Here is a 23112-nt window from a genome sequence, read left to right on the forward strand (position 1 = left end):
ACAGCCTGATACAATTCTTTTTGGGCTGGGACAGAAGACAAGGGGGAAAGGGCAGTCGTGACCCTCTAATGGTAATTTATAATGTGATACTACACTAGAAATCCCCACCAGAGCTTTTCTGGAGGATTTCCTGACACTCAGAATGACTCAAGTGACTTGTCTGTGACCACTGAATTTATCAACAACAGTCATATATTCAATGGAACAAACACAGTCACAAAACTGATCTCAACATAAAATTACATATGGGGAATCACAGGAGAGGAGCCATATTTCTAGTGTGATTGATGAACAAGTTTTCAGACAATAATTGCTTTGGGATTTTCTTGTTTGTTTTTATTTTAAAGATTAAATCCTTTTGATAATTTATAAAATGTTAAAGAAGAGGTAAAATTGAGGACTCCACATACACAATGATGAGGATTGCCTGGTAAGATGTGCTTGGGGCACAGCTCATATTTCAAGGCAGCTAAATATAAGAGCAAATGTAAGATCTTAAGGCAACTACCGTATCATTCTCAATGTTAGACAACATTTATTTAGGAGGAGATCACATTTCTGACCACTTGCCTATGTAAAACAGTGCTGTTGGTATTTGTGAAGAGCTGAATTAGCAAGTTGCAAGCCTAGATCAATGCATGCTTATGTGGTGGAACCACTACAATTGTAATCATAAATCCAAAGTAGGGAAAGCTCTGAGCCTTTCTTCTTTTTAAAAAGTACCTCACAAACATAACAGCATCTCTCATTGTATTTTCCTGTGTGGAGTTGAAAAATTGAGTTATACCATGAAGCAGCAGCTGCTCCTGGGTTCTCTGATAATCAGGAAGGGTCAGCTAATGGCGCCCTTGGAAGGTTTTAGCTCTGCTGGGCAGAGCCTGGTGTGTGCGCTGGGAGTCAGCGGGGCACGAAAGGTACGGCTGTCACCCGCCTTTGGTGACCAATGCTCTGTGACGGTAACGGGGCGGTGATGGCTGTGGGCCGGGCAGGGCCCCGGGAGCTCAGAGCCGGCCTCAGGCGGGGCTGCCCCGGAGCAGCGCCCAGGGCCCGGCGCCCTGCAGCGCCCCGGCTCCTGTCCGTGCCAGAGCCCAGCACGCACCCGGACACGCACGGGGCACAGGGCACCGCTCCGTGTGTGGGCACCGAGCGCGGCTCTCCTGCCGAAGCTCAGCCCCGGGCAAGGGGGCTGCGCCATGCCCGCCCGCCGGGGCCGCGCCGCGGGTCACCTTGCCGGGCACCCCAACGCGCCTGCGCGGCGCACCCTGCCCTCACTAAAGATGGCTGCCCCCGCCTCCCCCACACGTGAGGCACCGGTGAGAGCCGCTTCCGCCCGCTTCCAGTCATGTGACGCGCGGCCCTTACGGACACCCGATGGGGACATGCAAGCCGCGTTTGGCGGCTGACGCGCGGAGCGTGGTGCGGTGCCGCGGTGCCTGACGCGCTCCCGGCCGGGCCGGGCCGGGCTGGCAGCGCTCCCCGGCCTCCTTCCGCCGCACGGGTGAGTACGGACCGCCGGGGCCTGGCGGCAGTGGCCCCAGTTCCGCTCGGAGGGCGCGGCCTGCCCTCGGGGCCGCAGCCGGCCCTTCGCCGCGCTCGCAGCCGGAGCCCCTTCAGCCCGTGTGTCCCCCGCTCCCCGCGGCCGCGCGTCCGCTCAGCCCCGACCCCCTCAGGGCCCGGCCCGCCCGCCAGCACCGGCTCCGGGCTGCCACCACTGCCCCCGGCCCGGCCCGGCCCCTCGGGCTGTGCTCCGCGGCCCGGTGCCGGGGTCGCTGCCGGGTCGCGTGGGAGCGTTCGGTAGCGGGGACAGCCTGTGCCGGGGCTCCGCCCGCCCGGGGACACCGGGGGCGAAGCGCCGGGACCGCGAGCTCCTCAATTCCCCCAGACGTTATCGGCTGAGCCGCCGTGACCACCCCCATAAAGGGAAGAAAGCACCTGCACCTCCTGTATTTCCGAGTGTTTTTAGTGCCGCCACAGCGCAATGAATAGTTGGGTGTTCCAGAAGAATGGTTGTCACTGATGTTTTCCAGCATTTTTTTCTTATTAAAAAAAATTAAAAGTATTTTGTGTTAAAGCATTCTGCTGGAGTAAAACAAACTTGAAAGAACACAGTCTTTAGTGGTTTGTGATCATACAGCCTAGCCCGTGTGTCACAGGTGCATTTTGTTGATGTCATCCCAGTGCTGAGGAGAGGGGCCCGTGCATTGTTTAAGTTCAGCAGCTGTAACTGTGCTCTGCAGAACAGCTTTCAGCGTTTAGCCTGCCCCTGGGGCTCCTCCTCCTCAGATTGTTCCATTTGTGCTTTGTTAGTTCCCGGTCTCTCTCATCTGTATTCAGGTACAGGGCCCCAGAATAAGGTCTTTTGGGTCCTTAATTCACATCCTCAACTTTGCTCTGAGTCTTCCTCTTCCCCCTTTTCCTTGTCCAAGGATAACTGGATGCTTGCCAAGGGAACACTTTGTATCTTATGTGCACGTGAACAGAGGATCTGTGAAGTAGCCACATCAGGAACAAACAGTAATGGAGCTGGAGAAGCTACAGTTTGGTGTGGATTGTAAAACCTCCCTGAGCTCAGTGCTGACAGAGCTATACTGTTACCAGAGCTCATCTTCTTGTATCTGGGGCTCCACACTGTGCAGACCATTGCTGGTTGCAGCACAGATATGGCCAGAATGCTGCCTAACAGTCGTCCCTCACATTTGTATGCATTGCTTCAGCCTCATCTCTTCTATTCTTGTTTAGGAGAGGGAGGTTCTTCTGTGCCTTTCTGAACATGTAATTCACTTTTAATAACCTTTTTTTCCCCCTTTCTTGCCTTATTATCCTCTGGATTTCTCCTTTCTTTCTTTCTTTCATTAAATGTGCTTGATGCTCATTTGCACATCAGCCATTTTTTATTTATCCTGTATTTGTGATTGGATTTTTATTGTCTTATCATTCTCAGACTTCTATTATCATGCCATTTTTAGAGGTACTTAGTTTTGTAAATATCAATTTTAAAATCTTCAGTCACCTGATTTATTATTAATGCTTTCTGTAAAATGCTTTGTATAACAAGGACATTGCAGAAAACATAACTTTGTTTTGTTCAGAAGCTTCATTAAAATGTTTTATCTGTTGCTGAGATTTCACTGTTTCTGTTTTACTGTTCTCTTGTAAAAAGGGGTAAAATTTGAAATCACTTTGACATCAAATCCAGTTCTCATTGACAGAAAGTAGATGAGAGTAGGAAGATATTGAGGTTTTGCATCTGTAGGGCCTTGGCAAGAGCTGCTAAACCCACACAGTGCTATTTAGTTTATAAATACTTGCTACTGCTGTCTGGCTTTGTGTAGGTTTTGCCTTGCAGCTGGAAAGCAGTTGTTGTGCAAGCAGACTTGTGTCCAAAAGCCTCACCAAGCTGTGGTGGAAACACTGCTGCAGGGCAGGGATACTTGATCACTACACTTGGAGCAGCCAGGTGTTTCCAAATGAGAGTGAAGCAGGGAAACACCTTTTGTCACATGTGAGCAATAAGTGTGCTTAAAGCTGTTGCCAGTTGATACTCTGGGTACTGTAAGTTCTTAAAATTTGGTCTCTCTGTTGACATTATGATTTTTATGAGATTGGGAAATGCTTTACTGATCACAGACAGTGTTTGAAATGAAAGGCACCTTTTGGAATGTAGAAATTTCAGATGGCTGTTTATTTTGTTCATATCATTAGTTGATCAAGCCAATGCCTTGCAAGAGGTGCAAATCTAGTCTATAAAATCAAAGGGCAGGGATGAAAAAACTCCATGTGAAAAGGTTAACATTTTTGAAGTGACAGATGCTTAAGCACCTCTTGAACTGCTATAAAGTGTTTATTCCTAATTAAATGGGTTGTTTCACTTTCTTTCACTTGATAAAAACTGTGATAATTAATACAGGTGGATTAAATGTGCAGCACTTCAAGTGTTTCCTTTAAAACTAATTTTTTTAAGTTTACATAGACCTTTTTTAAGGTTACACAGTGATTTTTAGCCTGCTCCTTGATCACCTGTTCTCCTACTGTGCTACAGTGACATTTGGAGGTTATTGAGATGCTTTATTTGATGTGTGGTGAGAGGGAGCCTTGCAAATAACACCGAGGCTCACAGAATGGACTGCCAGGTGATCACACTCAGTGTGTGTTACACAGTCAGGTCCTTCTCTGTGCTTCTGTCCTTTGCCTGAGGGTTATTCAGGGTTTTATTGGCAAATGTGGAAGAATTGCTTGTGTGGGATGGTGGGAGGGAGGCTTTGGGCTGGCTCACCTGCCTTGGGCTGCTCTGCACTGAGGCCTCTCTGAGTTCTGCACGTTCAGCTCAGCAGTGCACACACAGCAACAGACGTGGCCCTGCTGCCAAAAATAGTAAAGGAATGTAGTTGCAATTTTAGTGGCAAACCCTGCCTTTTTGCCAGGATGGGTTACTTCATTTAGGGACCTACTTAAGCAACACCAGTCATAGATTTTGTGCTAGACTAAGCCATGCTTTGCATAGGCAGGTTTGCCAATGTAAGCTATATTTAGATGTTGTGTATGTATATATATGTCTAGAAACTTTGTTTCCCTATTCAAATCCTAAAAAAAGCATCATTGCAGTGTCAGTTGTTGACAAGCCCCCCAGCTGTTACCTGGATGAAGAGTTTCCCACAGCCAGTTCTTGCAGCTCAGTGTTTCCTCTGGGAGCCCCTCTCCAGCCCCTCTCCAAATGCAGCTTCAGGGTGTCTGGTAACCGAGCCCACAGCCATTATCTGGGTGTGAGCCATCAGCAAGGTGCACTGGCCACTGCCCCGGTAATCAGCTCCTCCCAGGTCTCTCAGGTCCCTTTCCAGCCAGCCCCAGGCACAGCTATAGGATTTCTTTTTCTCTCGACCCTAAATCTAACTTCAGACTCCCAGTTATCTTGGTCTTTAATACAACTCCCAGCAATTGCATTAGTAAGTTTCTCACAGCCCAGTTTCTAGGGAACTCATCCACTGCTTCATTTGAAATTCCACTGCTTCATTTGAAATTCCACTGCTTTTCTAGGAAAATGTATATATAAAGTACTGGCAAATGCTTTTAAGTTTAAATAAAATCTTGTTCTCTCTCCTCATCTTGTATGAGTTCCACAAAAGTAAGATGTTAATTTAGAGAAAAATATAGAAGTGAGAAGTTTAAAGAATTGCTGCACTTGGGAAGGGTTATGAATATTCTCAGTTTTCAAGCTGGTTTGACAGGCTGTTGATAAGGAACTTTGTCCTTGTACGATCTGGGTGACTGACAGTGAGCAGGAGGCTCCTGCCCAGGCTGTGTCTTTTCTGTCTCCCGTGCCTCAACATGCAGTTTTGTGAGACTTCAGCCATTTTCTCAACCACAAGTATGCTGGATTTCTGTAAATGCAAATCAGTAATTTAGATTTCTCACCAATCCTGAATAGATTTCCTACCAATCCTACCGATTCTTTGATGTGTTTGTTTATGTTTCTATTTCTGTCAGCCAGTGCTGGAATAGTACCTTGCCTGCAGAATTTCCAGGTTGGTTTGTTTTTTTGTTTTTTTTTTAATTTGTCATGGCTCAATTTGAGAAGCCTCAATTTGAGCATTGTCTACAGCATCACTTTGTTCTTTCATTGCCTGCACCTCCCAGCACTTTGTGAGTACGCTTCCTAAGAATTTCACTGCGCAGTTTGTTCCTTTAAATAAGACTCTTCAGTTACTATCTCCCACTTCCTGGTGCCCTGAGCAAAGCATCTCCTGTCCCTCCTTCTGCTGGGTCCCTGTCCCTGAGCGTTGGCTTGCCTTGGCAGGATGAGCGGGGCGGCGTTCCCGTCGCCGGCTGCCGAGATGGCCGAGATGAACCGGCTGCAGTACGAGATGGAGTACACCGAGGGCATCAGCCAGCGCATGAGGGTCCCCGAGAAGCTCAAGGTGGCTCCTCAAAACGCTGACCTGGACAAGAGCAGCCAGGAAGGATTTCCAAATGCCAGTGTAACCATGCAGGTTCCAGAGCGGATTGTAGTGGCAGGTATGTCTGCATCGCAGTGCAGGGGAGAACATAAATTAGTTTCCCTGATTTCTGGATGGAAAAAATATGTATATACTGATAAGTCATTTTTGAAAGAATAACCTGTAAAATGCTTTCTGGTGTTTAAACAGTTAAAGCTCTTTAACTTGGGACGTTTTTTAAGGTCTGAAAATGTTTCATGAATAGTTTTGGTGTAGCTTATAATGGAGACAGCTGATGAATTAATTATGAACAGAAGGTTTAATTGCTGATGTTTCATCTTACTATACTATTTTTGGAGAAAAAGTTACTGTTTATTGATTTACACCCGATTTTTAGTAATTAACTGTAAGCTAAAGTAACCGTAACAAATGTTGGGGATGGACTTTATATTTGTCATGCAAAATGTATTTGATTAGAGTGCTAATTTTGTTGATAATCTGTCTATAATGAGTGGACTCTATCAATATTAGTTTAGTATTTGTGGTCATGGGCACAGTGACATATCCAGAACTGCTGAAAGTCTAACAAGTTTGCAGAATGTCTGACTTGCATATATTTTATGCTTTGATGTCCCCAGTCAAAGACACTGATAGGACTGTGTCTTGAGTGCTCTCACTTGCATAACACTTTATGTGGTTCAGGGTTACTCAGGATCATTGTCCTCAGAGAAACTGCTCAAATAAGTGTCAATGTGGTCTTTAAGAGCACTTCAACAGTAGTTTTTAACATACAAGAAGGTTAAAGAAGGTTATACTTCATCATTTGGCATGGGCAGGAGAAGCTACTGCTGTGATGTCCTTTTGAACTTTAAGCACTGGCCTTCAGGCCTCAGAACAATTTGCTTTCTATTGACAATTGATGTTCTTGCAGGTAATAGTGAAGACATTCCATTTTCCAGACCAGCAGACCTTGACATTCTTCAGTCTACTCCATTCAAACCACTGGCATTGAAAACTCCTCCCCGTGTTATTTCTCTTAGTGATCGACCGCTAGATTTTTTGGACCTAGAAAAACCTGCACAGCAGACACCTCAAAGTGAAGAGGCCAGTACTTATTTTGCTTTTTCCTTAGATGAGAAGCATTCTGCTAAAGAAAGTGAAATGACCAATGGTTTCTCTACTGTGGTGCAGATCAACTTGGTGCTGACATATGGTGGGAAAATACAAAAATATTTTTATTAGCACTATAGTAGTTCTGTTTAGACTTTGAAGTGGCAGATGGCCTGGAATTGCCATGCTCAGCAAGCTTACTCACTACATACAAAAAAAGTCCTTGTGATGAAGAGAAAGCTGTAAGGTTTTTTTGATTTATAAAGTATCAGAAAAATATAAGATTCTTGTATTGAATATAGTTATACATTATAATGTATGTAGTTAACTTCTGGACTTCATAGCCAGATGATATAACACCACACGGAATTAATGAGTTTTAACAAAACTCTGAAAAAAACAGCTTCAAGTAATAACATTGGCATCCAGGTGAATAATGGCAACTGACACTTTAAAAATAGAAAATTATTTATGAAGCTGCATATTCTATAGGCTTATAAAATACAATAGAAATACATTTATCTCTGGTGGTGGGAAGTAATCCCAGAATGGGCAAGACTGGGAGGGACCACTGGAGTTGATCTAGTCCAGCCTACATCAGCAGGGTTATCCTAGAGCATGTTACTCAGGATTGTGTCCAGAGGGCTTTGAGTATCTCCAGAGAATATTGAAAATTCTGTTGGTTTGTAATTTTGACATCAGGTCACACGGATAGGTAGCAACAGGGTTGCAGTAATTTTGGAGCTTGATTTTACATGTACCAGCATCACATCTGTCATCAGCTGTTTTCCTCCTAATCCCTGTGAAACCCTGGAAATGTGCCTTTGTGTGTGAGGGCAGTCCTGCAGAGCACAGAGCGTGTCCTGGAACTCTGTGGCTTTGATGTCTCCTCTGCTCCGTGCTGCAGGTGCGCGCGGTGGGAAGGCTGAAGCGAGAGCGCTCCATGAGCGAGAACGCCACGCGGCAGAACGGGCAGCTGGCCCGCAACGACTCCATGTGAGTGCAGCCCCTGCAGGGCCTCTGCTGCACCTCTGGGACACCCACCCCTCCTTCCTTACCTCCTCCTTGTCTGCTTTGCCCAGCTAATGTTTTGTATGTTGTGCCAAGATCATCATTTAACTATTACAACCCCGGCCTTTTTCTTCTCTTCTATGGGTTTTGTTCAGGGAGGTGACTTCTTGCAGGGGATGGGTGCAAGTGTTTGTGGGCTCACAGTTGGTTTTACCACTTACCAGGAATTGTTTCAGGAGATGTTGCAGTTTCTGAGTTGGTACAATATTTTTTCCCCCTGAATTTTCAAGAAATGGCATTCTTTGTGCATCAATATGTTCCAAGTTCTCTCACTGTTAATATTATAATGATTTTCATTCATTGGAGAAGAAATATTTTTATTTCCTCATAAATATTTGAATAAGTATTTTTTCTATGGTGTCACTGTACTGCATGTATTGGAATCTGTGAGTATATACATCTTAATCTTTTCTGACCAAAATGGCAAGGAGCACTTAGAATTGGAAACTTCATCTATTGTTACCATCCAAGGTTGCAGTTCTTAGGGTGCCTCCTGAAGACATACACCTCTGTAAATTCTTATTAGATATGATAGTCTTGGATTAATCATGGCTTATTCTGAGTGACAGCATCTTTCTGCCTGGAAATAACTGGTTTTGCAATATAACACTTAGGAATCTTTTATGTATGAATTTTAATACAGCTGCCATAAGGAATACTTGCCTTAGAAAAGGCTTTAAATTTAAGATTTGAAAGATGGGATTCATCTGTCCCAATGTAGACTGTATAACAATATTGCTAGATCACCATCAAACTTAATTTTCAGTAACTAGAGGGAAATAAGTGCATAGCCTACTTAAAGTCTACCTAATTTTAGTCTAAAGTAGATCAAGTGAAGTATGCCCTGGAAATGCCTGTTTTCTTCTATTGACATCAGGGGCACTAGGAGGTACCACATATCAGTTCACCTGCTAATTTGGCTAAAATGAAATGTACTCTGATGCATGTTCCACACATGTTACACTTCTCCTTCTCTTCCAGATATTTATGGAAATATTGTTTCATATCTTCCCCTTCTTATTTGATCAGGCTTTGGGGGTCATACAAGTTTATAGATTGCACATGTCTAGGTGCTCAGGTCTGCAGAGTCACGCACATTTACTGAGCTGGCAAAACTCAGTTTCCCATCTTTAAGAGCCTGACCAGCTCAGTCTCTGGGTGTTCTATCAGCCTCCTCAGTGTCCAAGTTCCCTGTGGTGTCACTTACCCATTAATGTCCCATTGGACTGGACACACTATAATGTCACTTGAGAGTGGCTTTCTCTTGCCCATCTGGCAGTTTGGACATGGTACCTGCTGGAGTACCATGGTCTTCATGTGATGGGAGCTTCCTGGGGAAATATTTCTCCCTTTGATGCTGCCAGCTCTGCTTTGCCAGTCTTTGATGTATTGCATTTAAAAGGAAAAAACAGTTGGTAAAGAAATTCTTGCAATCTCTTGAAATTGCTTTACACTTGATCCCTGTGTTAGTTTAGTTTTCCAAAAGTCATGGGCCATGTCATCCATCTGAGAAAATAGTAAGATCAGCTCTGCCTGTAGTTGCTGTCAGATTTCTCACATGTCTGGACTTCTTGAATCTGAAAATCCTAAATCTGTAAAATTTGCTGTCCTGTGCTTTGCTGTCACTCAGTAGTTATATATAGAATTACTGGGGTTACATGGCCTGAATGTTATTTGCTGTCACAGTATTTTAATCTTCTATCAATCCTTCAGAGGCTTAGCAATACAATAAGCACCTGGAATCCTGTAAATTTAAAAAGCCTGTGATGAAGGAACAGATGACTGGCAGCTGGCATGACTCAGTTTATCATTTACAAAAGCCAGGAAATTTTTACACACCTGGAGATTAGTTTTCCTCTCTTGATACCCACGCTGTGCTTGATAAGGTCTGTCATATAAATCATAATTCCAATGCCAAGCACCTTCTATTGTATCTTTTTGATTGATCCAGGATCTCTTCTCTTGCTTGTAGGATAAATAACAGGTAGATGATACTGAGCCTTCAGATCTGTATTCTCTACTGCCCACGTGGAAGATATCCTTCTTCATTGCAGTATTCTTCACTTCTGACCTGCAGATCATGTATTTTAGTAGAACTTCATTTTTCTCTTGTCCTCTGTTATCCTATGACAGAAATTATGCTGTGTCTAATGTTAGATCATCTGCTTTGAAATCACAGAGGTTCCTAGAAATGGCTTCTTTTTCTCTCACAATTACTTCTTCTGATTCAATATCATCCAAACAAAGAAATCACTTTGAACATGCTCTGGCACTCTGATGCTGAGTCTGATATTTCTCCCTCATCCAGGTTTTGTCACTCTCCAAGTGGAGAATGTGGCTTTGTACCTGGCTACCTCTCAGGAGAATATTCTAGGAATTCAGATTGTAAAAACACCATGGTCACAGTGGAACCTGTGCAGCTCCCACAAATGCAGGAAGGCCAGGCCTTCTGTGCTTGGTGGAAAAGTAACCCCTTGGCTCTTGTTTCCTCACAGTTTAAGCCCTCAGGACATACAGTGTAAACTGCAAAAAAAAAAAAAATACAAGTTTCATGTAAATCTATTCTTTGCACTACAGAAAATGTAACTGTGCAGCCATTGCCTCATTTATATCACCTTGGAATTCCTTTACCATCTGGAAATACTAATTTTCCAGTTAATTACAAGAATACAAGAAAATAGCTGCTCCTAAAGTTCTTAAATCCACTGTTGTTGGCTGAAAAAATAGTTTACTTCTGCACTCACAAATGCTGTGGTGCTCTACCTTGACAAAAATCAGCCCTTTGGTTTTGTGCTTTGGTTTGGTTCATATCTTCAAATAGAAAAGGAAGTGCACATGGGCTGCTCAGATGCTGTGATGAGGATTGAAGAGGTGCTTGGAGCACTGCCTTTTAAAAACTTTCTTTTCAAAATATGATTACAGTTCTCAAGTTTTAGACTAGGACACTGTTGTCCTCCTTGGACAAAATATTCAGATGTACTGTGTGAAATTCCAAGACTTGACTTAGAAAGTGACAAAATCAATCATTCTGGAATAGATGGTGCAAGTGAGAGTTGGCTGGGCTCCCTATCACAGTGTTCTTGACATGCACAAATACTGGTGTCTCTTCCATTGTCTCTCTCTTCTTGTCATCCAGTTGCATGCAGAGATAGTTCTGAGGATTTTTTTGGCCTCTGGGCTTCATTAAAGTCAGTAATTCTCTAATGCTCTTAGAAATCCTGGGACTAACAAGTACCTGCTGGTACAATAACTGTCTGTGTAGCAATGACAACTCTGTAAATTACAATCCCTCTTTCTCTAAGGATGCTTACTTAAGAGATTACAATTATTATTCAAGGTGGCACAGATCAGATACTGTCCCAAGAAATAAAATGCCACGGTTCCAGTCACCTCTTTCGACTAAGGATTGCACGTAAGCCTGAACCTTCCCTGGTATATGGAAAGCAAGAGTGTGTATAATTCTGTAGCTCTCTGCAGTACTAATATTCTAGCTTAGAATATAAAATCTGAAACAGCTACACTGAATGTGGTGTTTCTAATTTTGCTTCAGGGTTTCTCAAACTTGGCCAAATTGTTTCCCTCTGTAAAGAGCACAGGGAAAAACACCTGACAGCCAACGAAAGGGAAATAAAATTTTAAATTATCTTTAACTTGTTTGACACTCTGTTCTTTGGCTAGTTTTGTATAGCTGGAGAAACAAAGCTTTTTGTTGGTTATTGCCAGCCAATGCTGAATGCAAGGATTCCACATCTCTGCTGGAAATCACCAAACCACCAAGAGTGCATGGAAAACTGGGCACCACTTAATTTTCTTTTTGCTCCAGCCTTTTCCTTAGAATAACACATCTTTCTAGAGAGTTCAATTTCACAGTTTGAGAAATTCTGTTCTTCTTGCAAGTCATGGAGGAAAAGGTGATGGTGTGCACGTCTGTCTATGTGCTTAAATTCAAAGTAACCTTAATTAGTTAAATCTGTTTGCCTCTCATTTAATACTACCAGAACTGCAAGTCAGAGAAATACCTGAAATAAAGCCTGAGTACACCACAAATGCTTTGAGAAGGTTTAGGGGAGATTGCTGCTAAGCTAAAAACTGCATATAGCAACATGCTACTGTACTCTTTCATAGTAATGTCTGTAATTTCATCCTGTCTGTTTTGGTTCCAAGCTCTGGAATTGACTGGTGTCTGTAACCAAGGAGGTTACAGTGCCTGGAGCTGTATATAAGAATTCTTTTCAGAGATGAGAAACAAAATTACACCTACAACCAGGACCATTTCACTGGAAATGGAGGGGGGAAGGGGGGACAGCCACAATGTCTAATGATAACTGCTTATACTACATATTAGAGAATTTCCTTATGGCAGAGATTTTTTTTCTCTTATGTTATCTGGGCTGATTTGTATCAGGTAATTGCTTCATAATATTTCTTCTCCATGGTCTCTGACATAGTCCAAAGGACTGCCAGATGCTTACAGGACAGCAATTTCAAATCCTGAAAAAGCAAAATTTTCAGAAGAAAAATTTTGCTTCTCTCTCCAACCCCCAGTCATGTGTCCTTTGTGTCCTTCATAGAACTATTCATGTTTTTTGATTTTTTCCTTATTATATAACTTTGAATTTAATCAGCACATGTAACTTAATGCTAAAGAATTCTGTACAGTTTTAGTTAAAACTGGGTTTTTTGGTTTTGCTTTTATAATTTATTAGGATCTTTTTAGTATATACAGAAATCTTTGTATGCAAAAATCATTACTGTAGTATTTATACTAATACCATTCTGGACAACAGGAATTCCACATTTTTTTTCTGTTTTGCAATATGTTTCAATATTATTTGCTACCTTTTTTTATTAAGTTATCTTTCACCCTATTCTGCACATCTCTGAAGTGATGTACAGGAGAAATTAGTTTTAATGCAAAATATACTGTGATTTCAAGCCTTAACTCTTCCCTCATTTCCCTCAATCCAGTAAATCCACAAGGAGTAAAAATTCTGATAAATTCATTTTAATGGCAATATTTTGAACTTGCCCCTGCTGCTTGATATTTTTCAATTGAGTATTGGCATTTCTAGTGCAATTCCATAGTAAAATGTGTGGGTGTGACCACTACTATTGATTACAAAATAGAAGTCATCATAAATATAGAAGAAAGGTGGATTCTACAAGTGTGGGAGAGCAATAAAAGCTGTAAGGAAGCACCCAGATATTTACTGGAATGTAGTATGTGGCAGCCTGAAAAGATACCTGTCCTTGAGGTAACAATGACCAGTATCAGCCAAGCCCCAGTTGCTGCAGTCTGTGGGTGTCCCTTGAGGCCCAGGATGGCTGAGCTCTGCTGGGGGAGAGGAGACATTCCTGTAACATTCTTGGATTCAGGGTGTGCAGTGGAGCTTCCTGTCCTACTCAGTGTTGTGATCTTGCTGCCAGCCACGTGCAGAGCAGCTCTGTTCAAAGTAAGAGTAGCCACAGAATTCTGACCCAGCTAGAGATTAGCCAAATATCAAACCAACTTCCAAGTACTCAGCATTAATGTTTTATTAAAATGCCAAGGTCAAAAAGATTGACATTTTAAATCCAAAGCTGTTGTAGCAAAGCACAAGTGGCAAGGAAATGTGTTGAATTATGGGTGCTAATCTTGGAATAAAAACTAACCCAAGATTTAAAGGGTACAGTGGCTTGCACTTGGTTTGCATGTGTGTTAATATTTACATTAAGTTAACACCAATTAATTCCTACTAATAAAGCATCTCACCTCCAATAAAGTTTCCAGATTAAAAAAAAGTCTTGCTGTGTGCAGGAAAAGTGAATAAAGTCACCTTGAATGTAAAGAAACATAAGCAAATCGTAGGCAGCTTATCAAAGCTATTTTCTCTCTGATAGACAAGTTTGGTATAATCCAAATGGCCATGTTTGAAGTCCAGTCCTGCATATTTTAAATAATATTTTTTTCATCATAGTCAACATGTTAGATCATGTAATTCATTGTCACTGGGATGTGAATTTTGTACTACTTTTAGAATTTGTTGCATTTTGCCTTTAAACTTGTTCGTGTGCAAATCAAAATACTGTCTTGATCACAGCTTCCAAAAATTTTGTTGAAGGGGTTCTGTGTGAGATTCTCCTTATTGAAAAAGGCTTGTGTTTTGAAAAGAGATGATGTGTAGGATTTTCTTAAAATACCAGTGCTTGTAAAAACACTCCTCTCATTGATGTCAAGTGAGGACTTGAACACTGACTTCAGCAGGTACAGATTTAGCTGTACAAGCACTTTCTAGGGCTAACTTGTATAACAGATCCAAACTGTGTCCTTATTACTACCTGTGTGTGTTTCTGGTGAACATATGTAAATGCAGCTCATAGTCCCCACACTACTGGAATTTGGGAGTGTTACCTTACAGTGGTGGGAGAAGGGTAAACCAAAAGCAAGCAATAAGCATTTTGGAATGGGGTCTATCTGAAAAGCTTTTTTTTCATTTAAAATCTGACTCTAGTGTTTCTCTCTTCATTTACTATGCTTGTACAAACAGTGTGACCCCATCACTGCAACAGGCTCGTGTCTGTCCTCCCAATATGTTACCTGAAGATGGAGTTAATCTTTACTCTGCTCGTGGCATTTTGTCGTTTATCCAGTCTTCCACTCGTAGGGCTTACCAGCAGGTCTTGGATGTGCTGGATGAAAACCGCAGGTGATTGGTTGTCACTGGTTCTGCCAGCTTCTGCTGCTTTGTTTTTCTTTTCTCCTTTTTAGTGGACTTTGGTTTCTGTTTACACAACAATGAGATGAAATTATTTGCTTTTGCTTTCCTTTGCTTTCAATATTCATAAGCAATTTACATGTCCAAAATTCACATTTCAAAATGCTTCTGTTTCAAATATAGGATTGATTTGGTTTCCTTCCAAGTAAAAATCTTTATAGGAAGGGTTAGCCTGTGGCTGCAAGGGGTTTTGCTGGTCCGAGATTATCAGTGTATTCTGCAATTAATACTTGACCCTGAGCCTGCAAATTTACAAGCCTTGTCTTCTGCTTTTCTGTTGGTGAGCAGTGGTGCAAATCACTAAGATTGGGTTGATGATGTCATGAAGCATTAAACAATGTGCTGAAACAGGGTAGAATATTAAAAGGCATTGTAGACTACTTGTGTCAAGACTTGAAACTGTCATGGTTTGTACTGGGAATAATTCTCTCTGGTGGCCACATGACTAATGGTGCCTACCCTGGATGCTGGGAGCAGGGAAGGCAGGGGACACTGGGGAGTTGGTTGCTCCTCTGATTATTGCTGTCTCTGATTTTATGGATAACCTGACACTTGGAGAGTAATGAGCCAGACCAAGCCTCATAGCAATCCCTGTGTAGTTATTTCCATTCTCTTCAGCAGAGGTTTGCTCACTTGGTGTATCCTTAGACTGTCTGGATTTGGGATTTGGAAGTGTTCCAAGAACAGCATGTTTAATACTATAGAAACATTCCTAAAGACTAGCAATGGCAATATTCTTTTACTAAAAGCAATTTCCAGGTTAGTTGTATGCCAGCACAGAAGTTCAGGTAACAATTGCACACAGTCTCCAGTGTAGGGCTAGCTCAGACCCCCAGGGCTTGCCAGGAGGTTGAATTAGTGGAAATAATTGGGAAGAACACTGGGAGAAACTGCTCATTTCTCCTGCAGCCCTTCAGTGTGGCCTGTGCTCCAAGTCCTTTGAAATTTGCCATGTGCCTCTGCTATCTTATCTTAGCAGCACACTTACTATGTGTAGTGTGAAGTTTAAATTATTTGCTTTCCAGTTGTTTTGGTAATGAAATGTGACTATCAAGCCAATCTTACTGTGAATGTCTGTGTGTTTGCAGTCACTTTCCAAACTGGCACCTCCTGTAGCTCACCATGTTTGCTGACCTGACAATATATAAATGCCCATATTAACATTCCTGAATTGTAAAGAACTCCAGTATTTTTGGCCTTTGTGTTCTTAAACTGGGACTCAGAAAAACAAACAAAATCAACTGCATAGAGTCCCTTGAAATACTGCAGGTTGGGTGCTTAACTAATGAATTATTTAATCCTATGAAATGCCAGGCTGTAGCTGCTAAAGTTTTAATGCCTATCTATCAACAGCTGGGCATCAGTACTTTTTTTTCCCCTTACCAATATTAAAATTATACAATTAAAAATTTATTTTGCCAAATTAAAGCTCCCAGATAAGAAGAAATTGTACTGTCTATGAACAGTAGCACTCAAGGATCCTGTGCCAAGAGTCCTTGTTAAAATATGGATTGGAACTGTATCCCTTTTCCCAGTCTGCTGTGAAGCTAACAGGTTTTATTCCTGGCTTCTCTTATGCATGTTCTTGCCTGTGTTTTCTTGGATTCTGGAAAACAAATCCATATACATACACTTTCAACTTAGTTCAATTATCAGAAAAATTCTAGGATTCTGAACACTTCAAAAGCTGCATTACTCATCCTGGTTTGAGTTAATTTTTGAGGTGTTCTTACTAACCTTCCTAGAAGGAATGGGAAACCTGTTTCTAGTCACCTATGAATAAGTAGGTGCTAAAATAATGAACCTTTCAATAAGGTGAAAGTGTATTCTTTGTGGCTGGGTGTTTAGACACCCACCATTACAGCTGGCGTGGGAATGTGAAATTTGGATGATCCACTTGCATGGTTGCAAAATATTATTCATTTTAAATTGCTCTAAACCTGCACTCTGTTCTTTTGCTCTGTGTAATGTGTTTTCTTTCTCAAAGCCTTACCTATTTTAACATTTTATGCTTAATACTTGATGAGATCTTTTAAAGCTAACAAGATCTGGCTGTGTGTTACTCACTGGAAATATTTTTAACTTGTTTTATAGCCTGTCTTTTTTTTTTACCCCAACATTTTCCAATCTACTAAACCTGCTAACGGTAGGTGCTGATGGTACTGCTGCAGATAATGAGTTATGCCTAGCTCAGCCAGCACTGCTCACATCAAGGATTATTTAAATGAGCAACAATTTAATGACCACTGTTTACTCTTGCATTTCCTTCAGCTTGGACAAGGACAATAGGTCAGTTTTGGTTTCTAGTTCTAACCATTTTTCTGTTTCAATTTCTGTGGAATGACTATAGGACCTACTCCTAGTGTCGTTTAAAGACTGATCTTTTATGCTCTAGGCAGCAGAAGAAAATCAGAAAGCAAACCAGCCAAGCAAGTCCCCCCAAAACTCCATGCATTTAAGGAAATTTTAGTGATGTCTTAAATGCAGGAAAAAGAGACAATTTCATGTCTGCATAGACTTGTTTTGAAATCTGTACTTTATCTGAACTGACTCATCTCTTGTATCAGTACATTTTATTTAGGAGGAAAGAGTATGGCAATTTATAATTTCTTTTCTTTAAGATAGCACTTTTTTTAAAAACACTGTCCTTTTTAAATGCCAAACTTCACCCACATAGTCATATCCTGAGATTTTATAAGATCATTTTTATACTGAAAAAGTTAAAAATTATAGAAATAAAATGGGAAGTGAGTTAAGACCATCAAAGAGGGCTACACTTGACTCTGGCCTGGGGTAATGATGGTTCAGAAGGAGATGAGATTTTTCCCCCCCTTGTTGTTTTCCTCCCAGACCATGTGTTTAGGGTTGCATCCTCACTGTGGAAGCAGCAGGAGACAGACCAGGTTCAGTTGCTCCTTGCCTTACTGCCTCTTTCCCCACTGGTATTAAATTATGTTCTTGAGCATTCCCTTCAAGTTTGAGGTTGCTGCTGTGTTTGTAGGGAGTACACATGGCCTTGGTGTTATGGCTTCTTCTGCTCATGCACTAATGTTTAGGATGGAATTGACAGAAGTAGCCAGAAAATTCAAAGTTCTAATGTACACTTATTTTTTTAAAGAAGGCCACGCATTTAATGGCTTGCCTATATTATACTTGTACATTCTGTATTTGCCAAAAAACTTACTGCTAATTTTGGGCTAAGGCTCTCAGTTATTAGGCCACTGGGATCAATGTAATCAATTCTCTGTTGATATAAAAAAACCAAGCAAGTAGAAGAGATGGGGCAATATTGTGGTATTCCTTTTGGGTCCATATGTAATGAAATGAAATGAAAAGTGAACTGTAAAGAAAAGGAAGAAATCACTGCAGCATCTTAACAGCCTGGCTGTGTTGGGAGGTAGGACCAAAGACTTCAGTTTGAGCTCCTGACTTGCACAGATTTCAGAGTGCTCTGGGTTTGTGCCTTGCTGTAGCCCTCAGCTGTCTCCAAGCCTGGGGCTTTCCTTGGGAAGGGTAGTTGTGAATTAGGATTGATAAATTCTACAACAGCTGTAAAACTTTGTTTACCAAAAGATAGCACAGAAGCTGAATTTAGAGAGCACTTGAGACTGTTGTTCTCATTACACAGAATCCAAATGTCCTGTGTCAGATGGTGTGGGCAGTGCCTGCTGGGTACTGGCACTGGCATTCAGGTATCTGCCAGTTAGTTACAGGTGACTGAAGTTCTCAGAGAAATTCTGTGGCCTTCTCCATAGCTGGTGTTTGCTCAATTTCTTACACTGTCTCAAAGTATTTATTTGTGGCATCTGTCAGAGAAGATTTTCTACCAGCTGAATTATTTCTCTGGTTAGGAATAGCTTTTTTTGGATAACTTTCTGCAAGACCTTGTACATTTAGGTAAGAAGATTCATATATTGCATGTATCAGAAATGGGGCTATCTGTTTTGTAAAACAAATCCTGCTGGCCTAAGTGCTAGAAAGGAGAAGAACACTGTGGTGAGCGCTTCTGGTGCTAACTAGACTAGGACCTGGTGCCAGTAAATAGTTACCAGGTAGCAGAGTTTGCCAAGGCTCCTAGATCCTGATCTTTTGAAGTGTAGCTGGTGGCTGTGATATTTTTGCATGGTTCTGGCTGGTCTCAGTTCTCCCAGCCACCTTGGCACCAAAGCTCTGTTTCCTACATGGACCTGCTGTAAAGATTTTCATACCTAGATTCTCTTCAGTTTTATAGCCTGCAGTATATGTGGGTTATATTCATGGTCCAAGCATCTCCAGTTGGCATTGGGAAAATGAAGGAGATTGAGAAGAGATTTCAGGCTCCTGCAGAGTTTGTTGCACACCTGTGATGTGGAACCCTAATGCCTCTTTACCAGAGGCACTGGAAACACAGAGTGCCAGCTTGTCAGAGGGTGCTGCTGGTGAGCTGCAATACAGCAACTTCTCCTTGCAAACCTTATGTATATTAGGCAGCAGTTAAAAAAGCTCTACCTTTCCTTACTCCCTGCTCAGAAAGAAAAGGGAGAAGAGCAACACTTCTAAGGATGTTAAAGAGATGTGCTTGAAGCCTGTAGTCACTTCCTGGAGAGATTTCCCTCTCTCCAGGTTACACATGGCCCTTAGGCTGCCAGCCCGGGTTTTCTGAATTGCATCTAGCATAGATGAATACAGGAAAGGCAAATCTCCCCTTTCCCTGCAGGGAGCAGAGGGTGATTAAAAGGGCTTTTATAAGTGTGTGTAGTACATTTATTGATTTCCTGTTATTGTTGGGTGAGGTTTTAGATTTGGGGGGTAATTTTTTTTTTTTTAACCTGAAGTACCCCATATTTATTTTTTAAGGCTTAATTTCTATTCCACCTGTTTGTCTTCTGTAAATCAAGCTTCTCCAAATCTGCTTCATCAAAAATTTGCTTACGTGTCTTAGCTGCAGAAACATTCAGTGATGATTGAATTTGAATGAGAGAAATATGAAAGTGCAATTTACAACAAAATAAATGATAGGAGTTATATTGAAACATAGAGTATATCTGGAAGTATTTTGATGTTCCTTTGATCTTTGTGTTTTACATCTTATCTCTTGTTTGTCATTTCCTGTTTCTGTCTTGTGCTTTCAATCTACAAAATCCTGCTGTAGGCCAATGTTACGTGGTGGGTCAGCTGCTACCACTTCCTCTAACCCTCATCATGACAACACCAGGTAAAGAGCATTTTTTTGTTAGTCATGATCCACTAATTCTAAAATTCAGATTTCTATTTCCCTCTTCCCAGCAATGTTATTTTAAAGCACAGTGCTCATTTTTATGCTGCCTCTCAACTCTTGATGTATTTCAGGCCTTTATTCCTTCCCCATTGAAGTCACCTGCCCAGATCTCAGTTGTCTGGTAGATACAATGTGCTGCAGAACTCTGCCTCCGATTAATGCCTGAGGGGAGGCTCTTACATTGCATGAGCTGTATAGTTCAAGCATTTGCTATTTAATAGGGAGCTTACTAGAAAATTTGGCCTTACCTCACCTAATTTGGAGGTGCTCTCAGCCTGTGATTGTTGGTTGTAGCTGGAAGCCTCTTCACTGCCGTTGTCTTGGCAGATTGACATCATTTCAGTGGAACTGGGTGCAAGATTGACACATAATCCCACGGTCAGGATGATGGGGAAAAAACAGTCCTTTCACATCCATTTTTCCCATTTGCCTTCTAGACTTCAGTGTTTTCATGGAGATGGAGGTTAGATTTGGGTGTAAGTAGAAACTGGATTCAAACAGATGATTCTTCTCTAACTCAGGAATTCAGTTTCTGAAATGGTCTATGAGGGATCTCAAGGGGGTCTTTGCTAGTAACCCTCTTGATTTAATACTTGGAAAGGTTTGTAAATTGTGGAGCAGCAGTGATACACTGTTATGTGAGCTGGGAGGGAAGTGTGTGCATCTCTCTGAAATGCTGACCCTCCCTGCCTTTCCCAGGAGAGAGTGAGGGACAGCTGTGCTGTAGATCTGGTGGAATTTTCTAATTTTTTACCATGTACTACTAACAAAAAAATAGCTACAAAAACACCCTTATCAGAAATCTCTTTGGTTTTCAGAGGGCATTCTAGAGAAGTTTCAGGAAAGTGATGGGAGAACCTGCAAATGCAAAAGTAGTTTCTGCACTTAAGGGCGTTCTGCAAACTCCAGGAATTCTACTCATATTCTTATTAGTTCGAGATTAACTGTCATTAAATACCTTATGTTCTTTTAGGTTGTATTTGTTGTTGGGAATTCAGTAGCCTTGACATTATTTTGCTCCATTTAAGCTGTCTGCAGCAGTTGTTCACAGGTCCTCATGAGAATGGAAGTCAGGGGGAGCTGATACTGGAAATGGAGGTTTTTAGACACAAAGTGAGAAGCTCAGGAGTAGGTGGAGGATCAGAAACTGCTTTACCTGTTTAGTTGTTGGAAATGAATCTGGTTAAGAGCTAGCACTTGTATGATCAAAATAAAAACCTGTAAAGACTTTCTGCCACTTTTGAACTGATAATAAATGTTCTTTATTTATTTAACTTGTCGTGGAGTTGGAATAATGCTCTTTCACAATTGCTGCATTCAGAAAACTGAGAGTGCTCTGGGAACAAACTTTCTAATGCACACAAAGTTCAGCAAGCAGTGAGTGACTTTGCACTGGGCTTTGTTTGCCAGATTCTCTGCCTAAAATACAGATGGATGTGACTGAGGTTCTTAATCTCAGTAAGTGTCCCCTTTAGATATTGAAGTAGGTACTGAGCATAAGACACTTTGCTAGTCTCTGGTTATTTCTACTCTGGCCAGGTCTCTTGCAGCTTTGGCACTTTAGGTCAGGCAATGTTCAGGTTTCATTAATCAGATAACTGGAAATGGTCTTTTGAGGAACTGTGTGTCAGAAGGAAGTTTGGAGAATTTTAAGTGTGGAGAGCAATCAATCCGAATTTAGTCAACCACTAACCCACTTCATATCTGTTTGTGCTTTACTCAGTTAGGATCCTATTGAAATACAACTCTGTAACAGCTGCACAAAAAAATTTAATTCTTGTCTCTATCACCACCAAAATATAAATCTGCTAGAATGTTGATAAAGTATGGTACTTGCTGATCTGCATGGCTGACACAGCTGAGCCCTATCCTTCATTTGCTAGATACACTCTCTCCAGCTTCGAAACGACGCTCGAGGGAACACCAGATGACATGACAGTCGTAGATGCTGCCTCCTTAAGAAGACAGGTATGTAAAACATGGTAGTTGACAACATTAGGACAAAGCTGTAGTGGTAAAATGGAGAAGGTTTTCTCAATGACTCCAAAGGTACCCCCAACAGGCAAGGCAAGGGCTTCTCTCTGTGCCCCTGCTGGACTGCCCTCACATACCATGTCCTCTTCTGGGAGTCTGCAGAATCTCACTCCGTTTCTGTTCCTAAATAATAGGGACTGCAGGATCTGATCACTATTGATTGAAGAGAGAAGGTCAAATTATCAACTGTTTAACATCCGTTTGAGATACTAATTTTACATGGTTATTCAGAAGCTTCTAGAAAGTGTGGCAACTTGTAATGAAATAATCAAAGCCTTTATTTGTTTTTAGATAATCAAACTTAATCGCCGTCTCCAGCTCCTGGAAGAAGAGAACAAAGAGCGTGCTAAGAGGGAAATGATCATGTATTCCATTACTGTAGCTTTCTGGCTACTCAATAGCTGGCTTTGGTTTCGGCGCTAGACACAGCTCTCAGAAAGATTTCCTAGCTGCAAACACAAACAATTTGCAAAATTCCTTGTTTGTTTCTGATTGTATGCTGTTTTATAATGAATACACTGGAAACTTCCACCACAGATAAAGGCTCTAGAATTGCAGTGTTAAAGGGACACCTTGTTCATTTATAACGTATTTAATAGATTTGCATTGCAAATGCTGCAGTATCCTCCTTTGCATGCTTCTGTGTAACATGGACCAGCCCATGGGGAATCTGCTTCGTGCAATGTGAGTGGTCTCCAGGACTAACCACTGGAGGTTTTGTTGTGGAGAGAAGAGAACAAATGGAATGGGTTTGGAAAAAAAAGAACAAAAAACAAAGGAATACAGTCATTTTTATTGTTCTGTTGTTAGATGCAATTAAACAATTGCACTAGTTTTCCTTTAGTCCAAGTAGTTTGAGGTGTGCCATAATCAAGGAGTGTGTCCTGTTTCATGAGTATGTTTCTTGTTTAAGTATATGTTCAGGTTGAATAATAAAACGAATTCTTTGCTAACA

General features: G+C 41.6%; 1 protein-coding gene across 7 annotated transcripts; it reads left to right on the forward strand.

The window, feature by feature from the left end:
* The first annotated feature begins 1338 nt into the window (after positions 1-1338).
* On the forward strand, positions 1339-23112 carry MFF (mitochondrial fission factor). 7 transcript variants are annotated; one of them, XM_071437541.1, is made up of 10 exons: positions 1339-1498; positions 5792-6009; positions 6862-7034; positions 7948-8036; positions 11449-11523; positions 14639-14797; positions 17138-17155; positions 19998-20060; positions 22007-22091; positions 22449-23112. In XM_071437541.1, the coding sequence occupies exons 2-10, from the start codon at positions 5793-5795 to the stop codon at positions 22578-22580; spliced, it is 1011 nt and encodes a 336-aa protein (XP_071293642.1). In that variant the 5' UTR covers positions 1339-1498; position 5792; the 3' UTR covers positions 22581-23112. The 7 variants fall into 7 exon arrangements, with proteins under 7 accessions (XP_071293642.1, XP_071293636.1, XP_071293639.1 ...); XM_071437535.1 differs by lacking the exon at positions 11449-11523; XM_071437538.1 differs by lacking the exons at positions 14639-14797; positions 17138-17155.

The sequence above is a fragment of the Agelaius tricolor genome, unplaced genomic scaffold (assembly GCF_023055355.1).
Source record: "Agelaius tricolor isolate 1412-34295 unplaced genomic scaffold, bAgeTri1.0.p SCAF_12, whole genome shotgun sequence".
Taxonomy (NCBI): domain Eukaryota; kingdom Metazoa; phylum Chordata; class Aves; order Passeriformes; family Icteridae; genus Agelaius; species Agelaius tricolor.

Coding starts and splice junctions, on each gene's coding strand:
- MFF (XM_071437541.1), top strand. CDS start 5,793: ATGAGCGGGGCGGCGTTCCCGTCGCCGGCTGCCGAGATGGCCGAGATG. Junction 20,061..22,006: donor CCTCATCATGACAACACCAG/GTAAAGAGCATT, acceptor TTCATTTGCTAG/ATACACTCTCTCCAGCTTCG. Junction 22,092..22,448: donor CTGCCTCCTTAAGAAGACAG/GTATGTAAAACA, acceptor ATTTGTTTTTAG/ATAATCAAACTTAATCGCCG.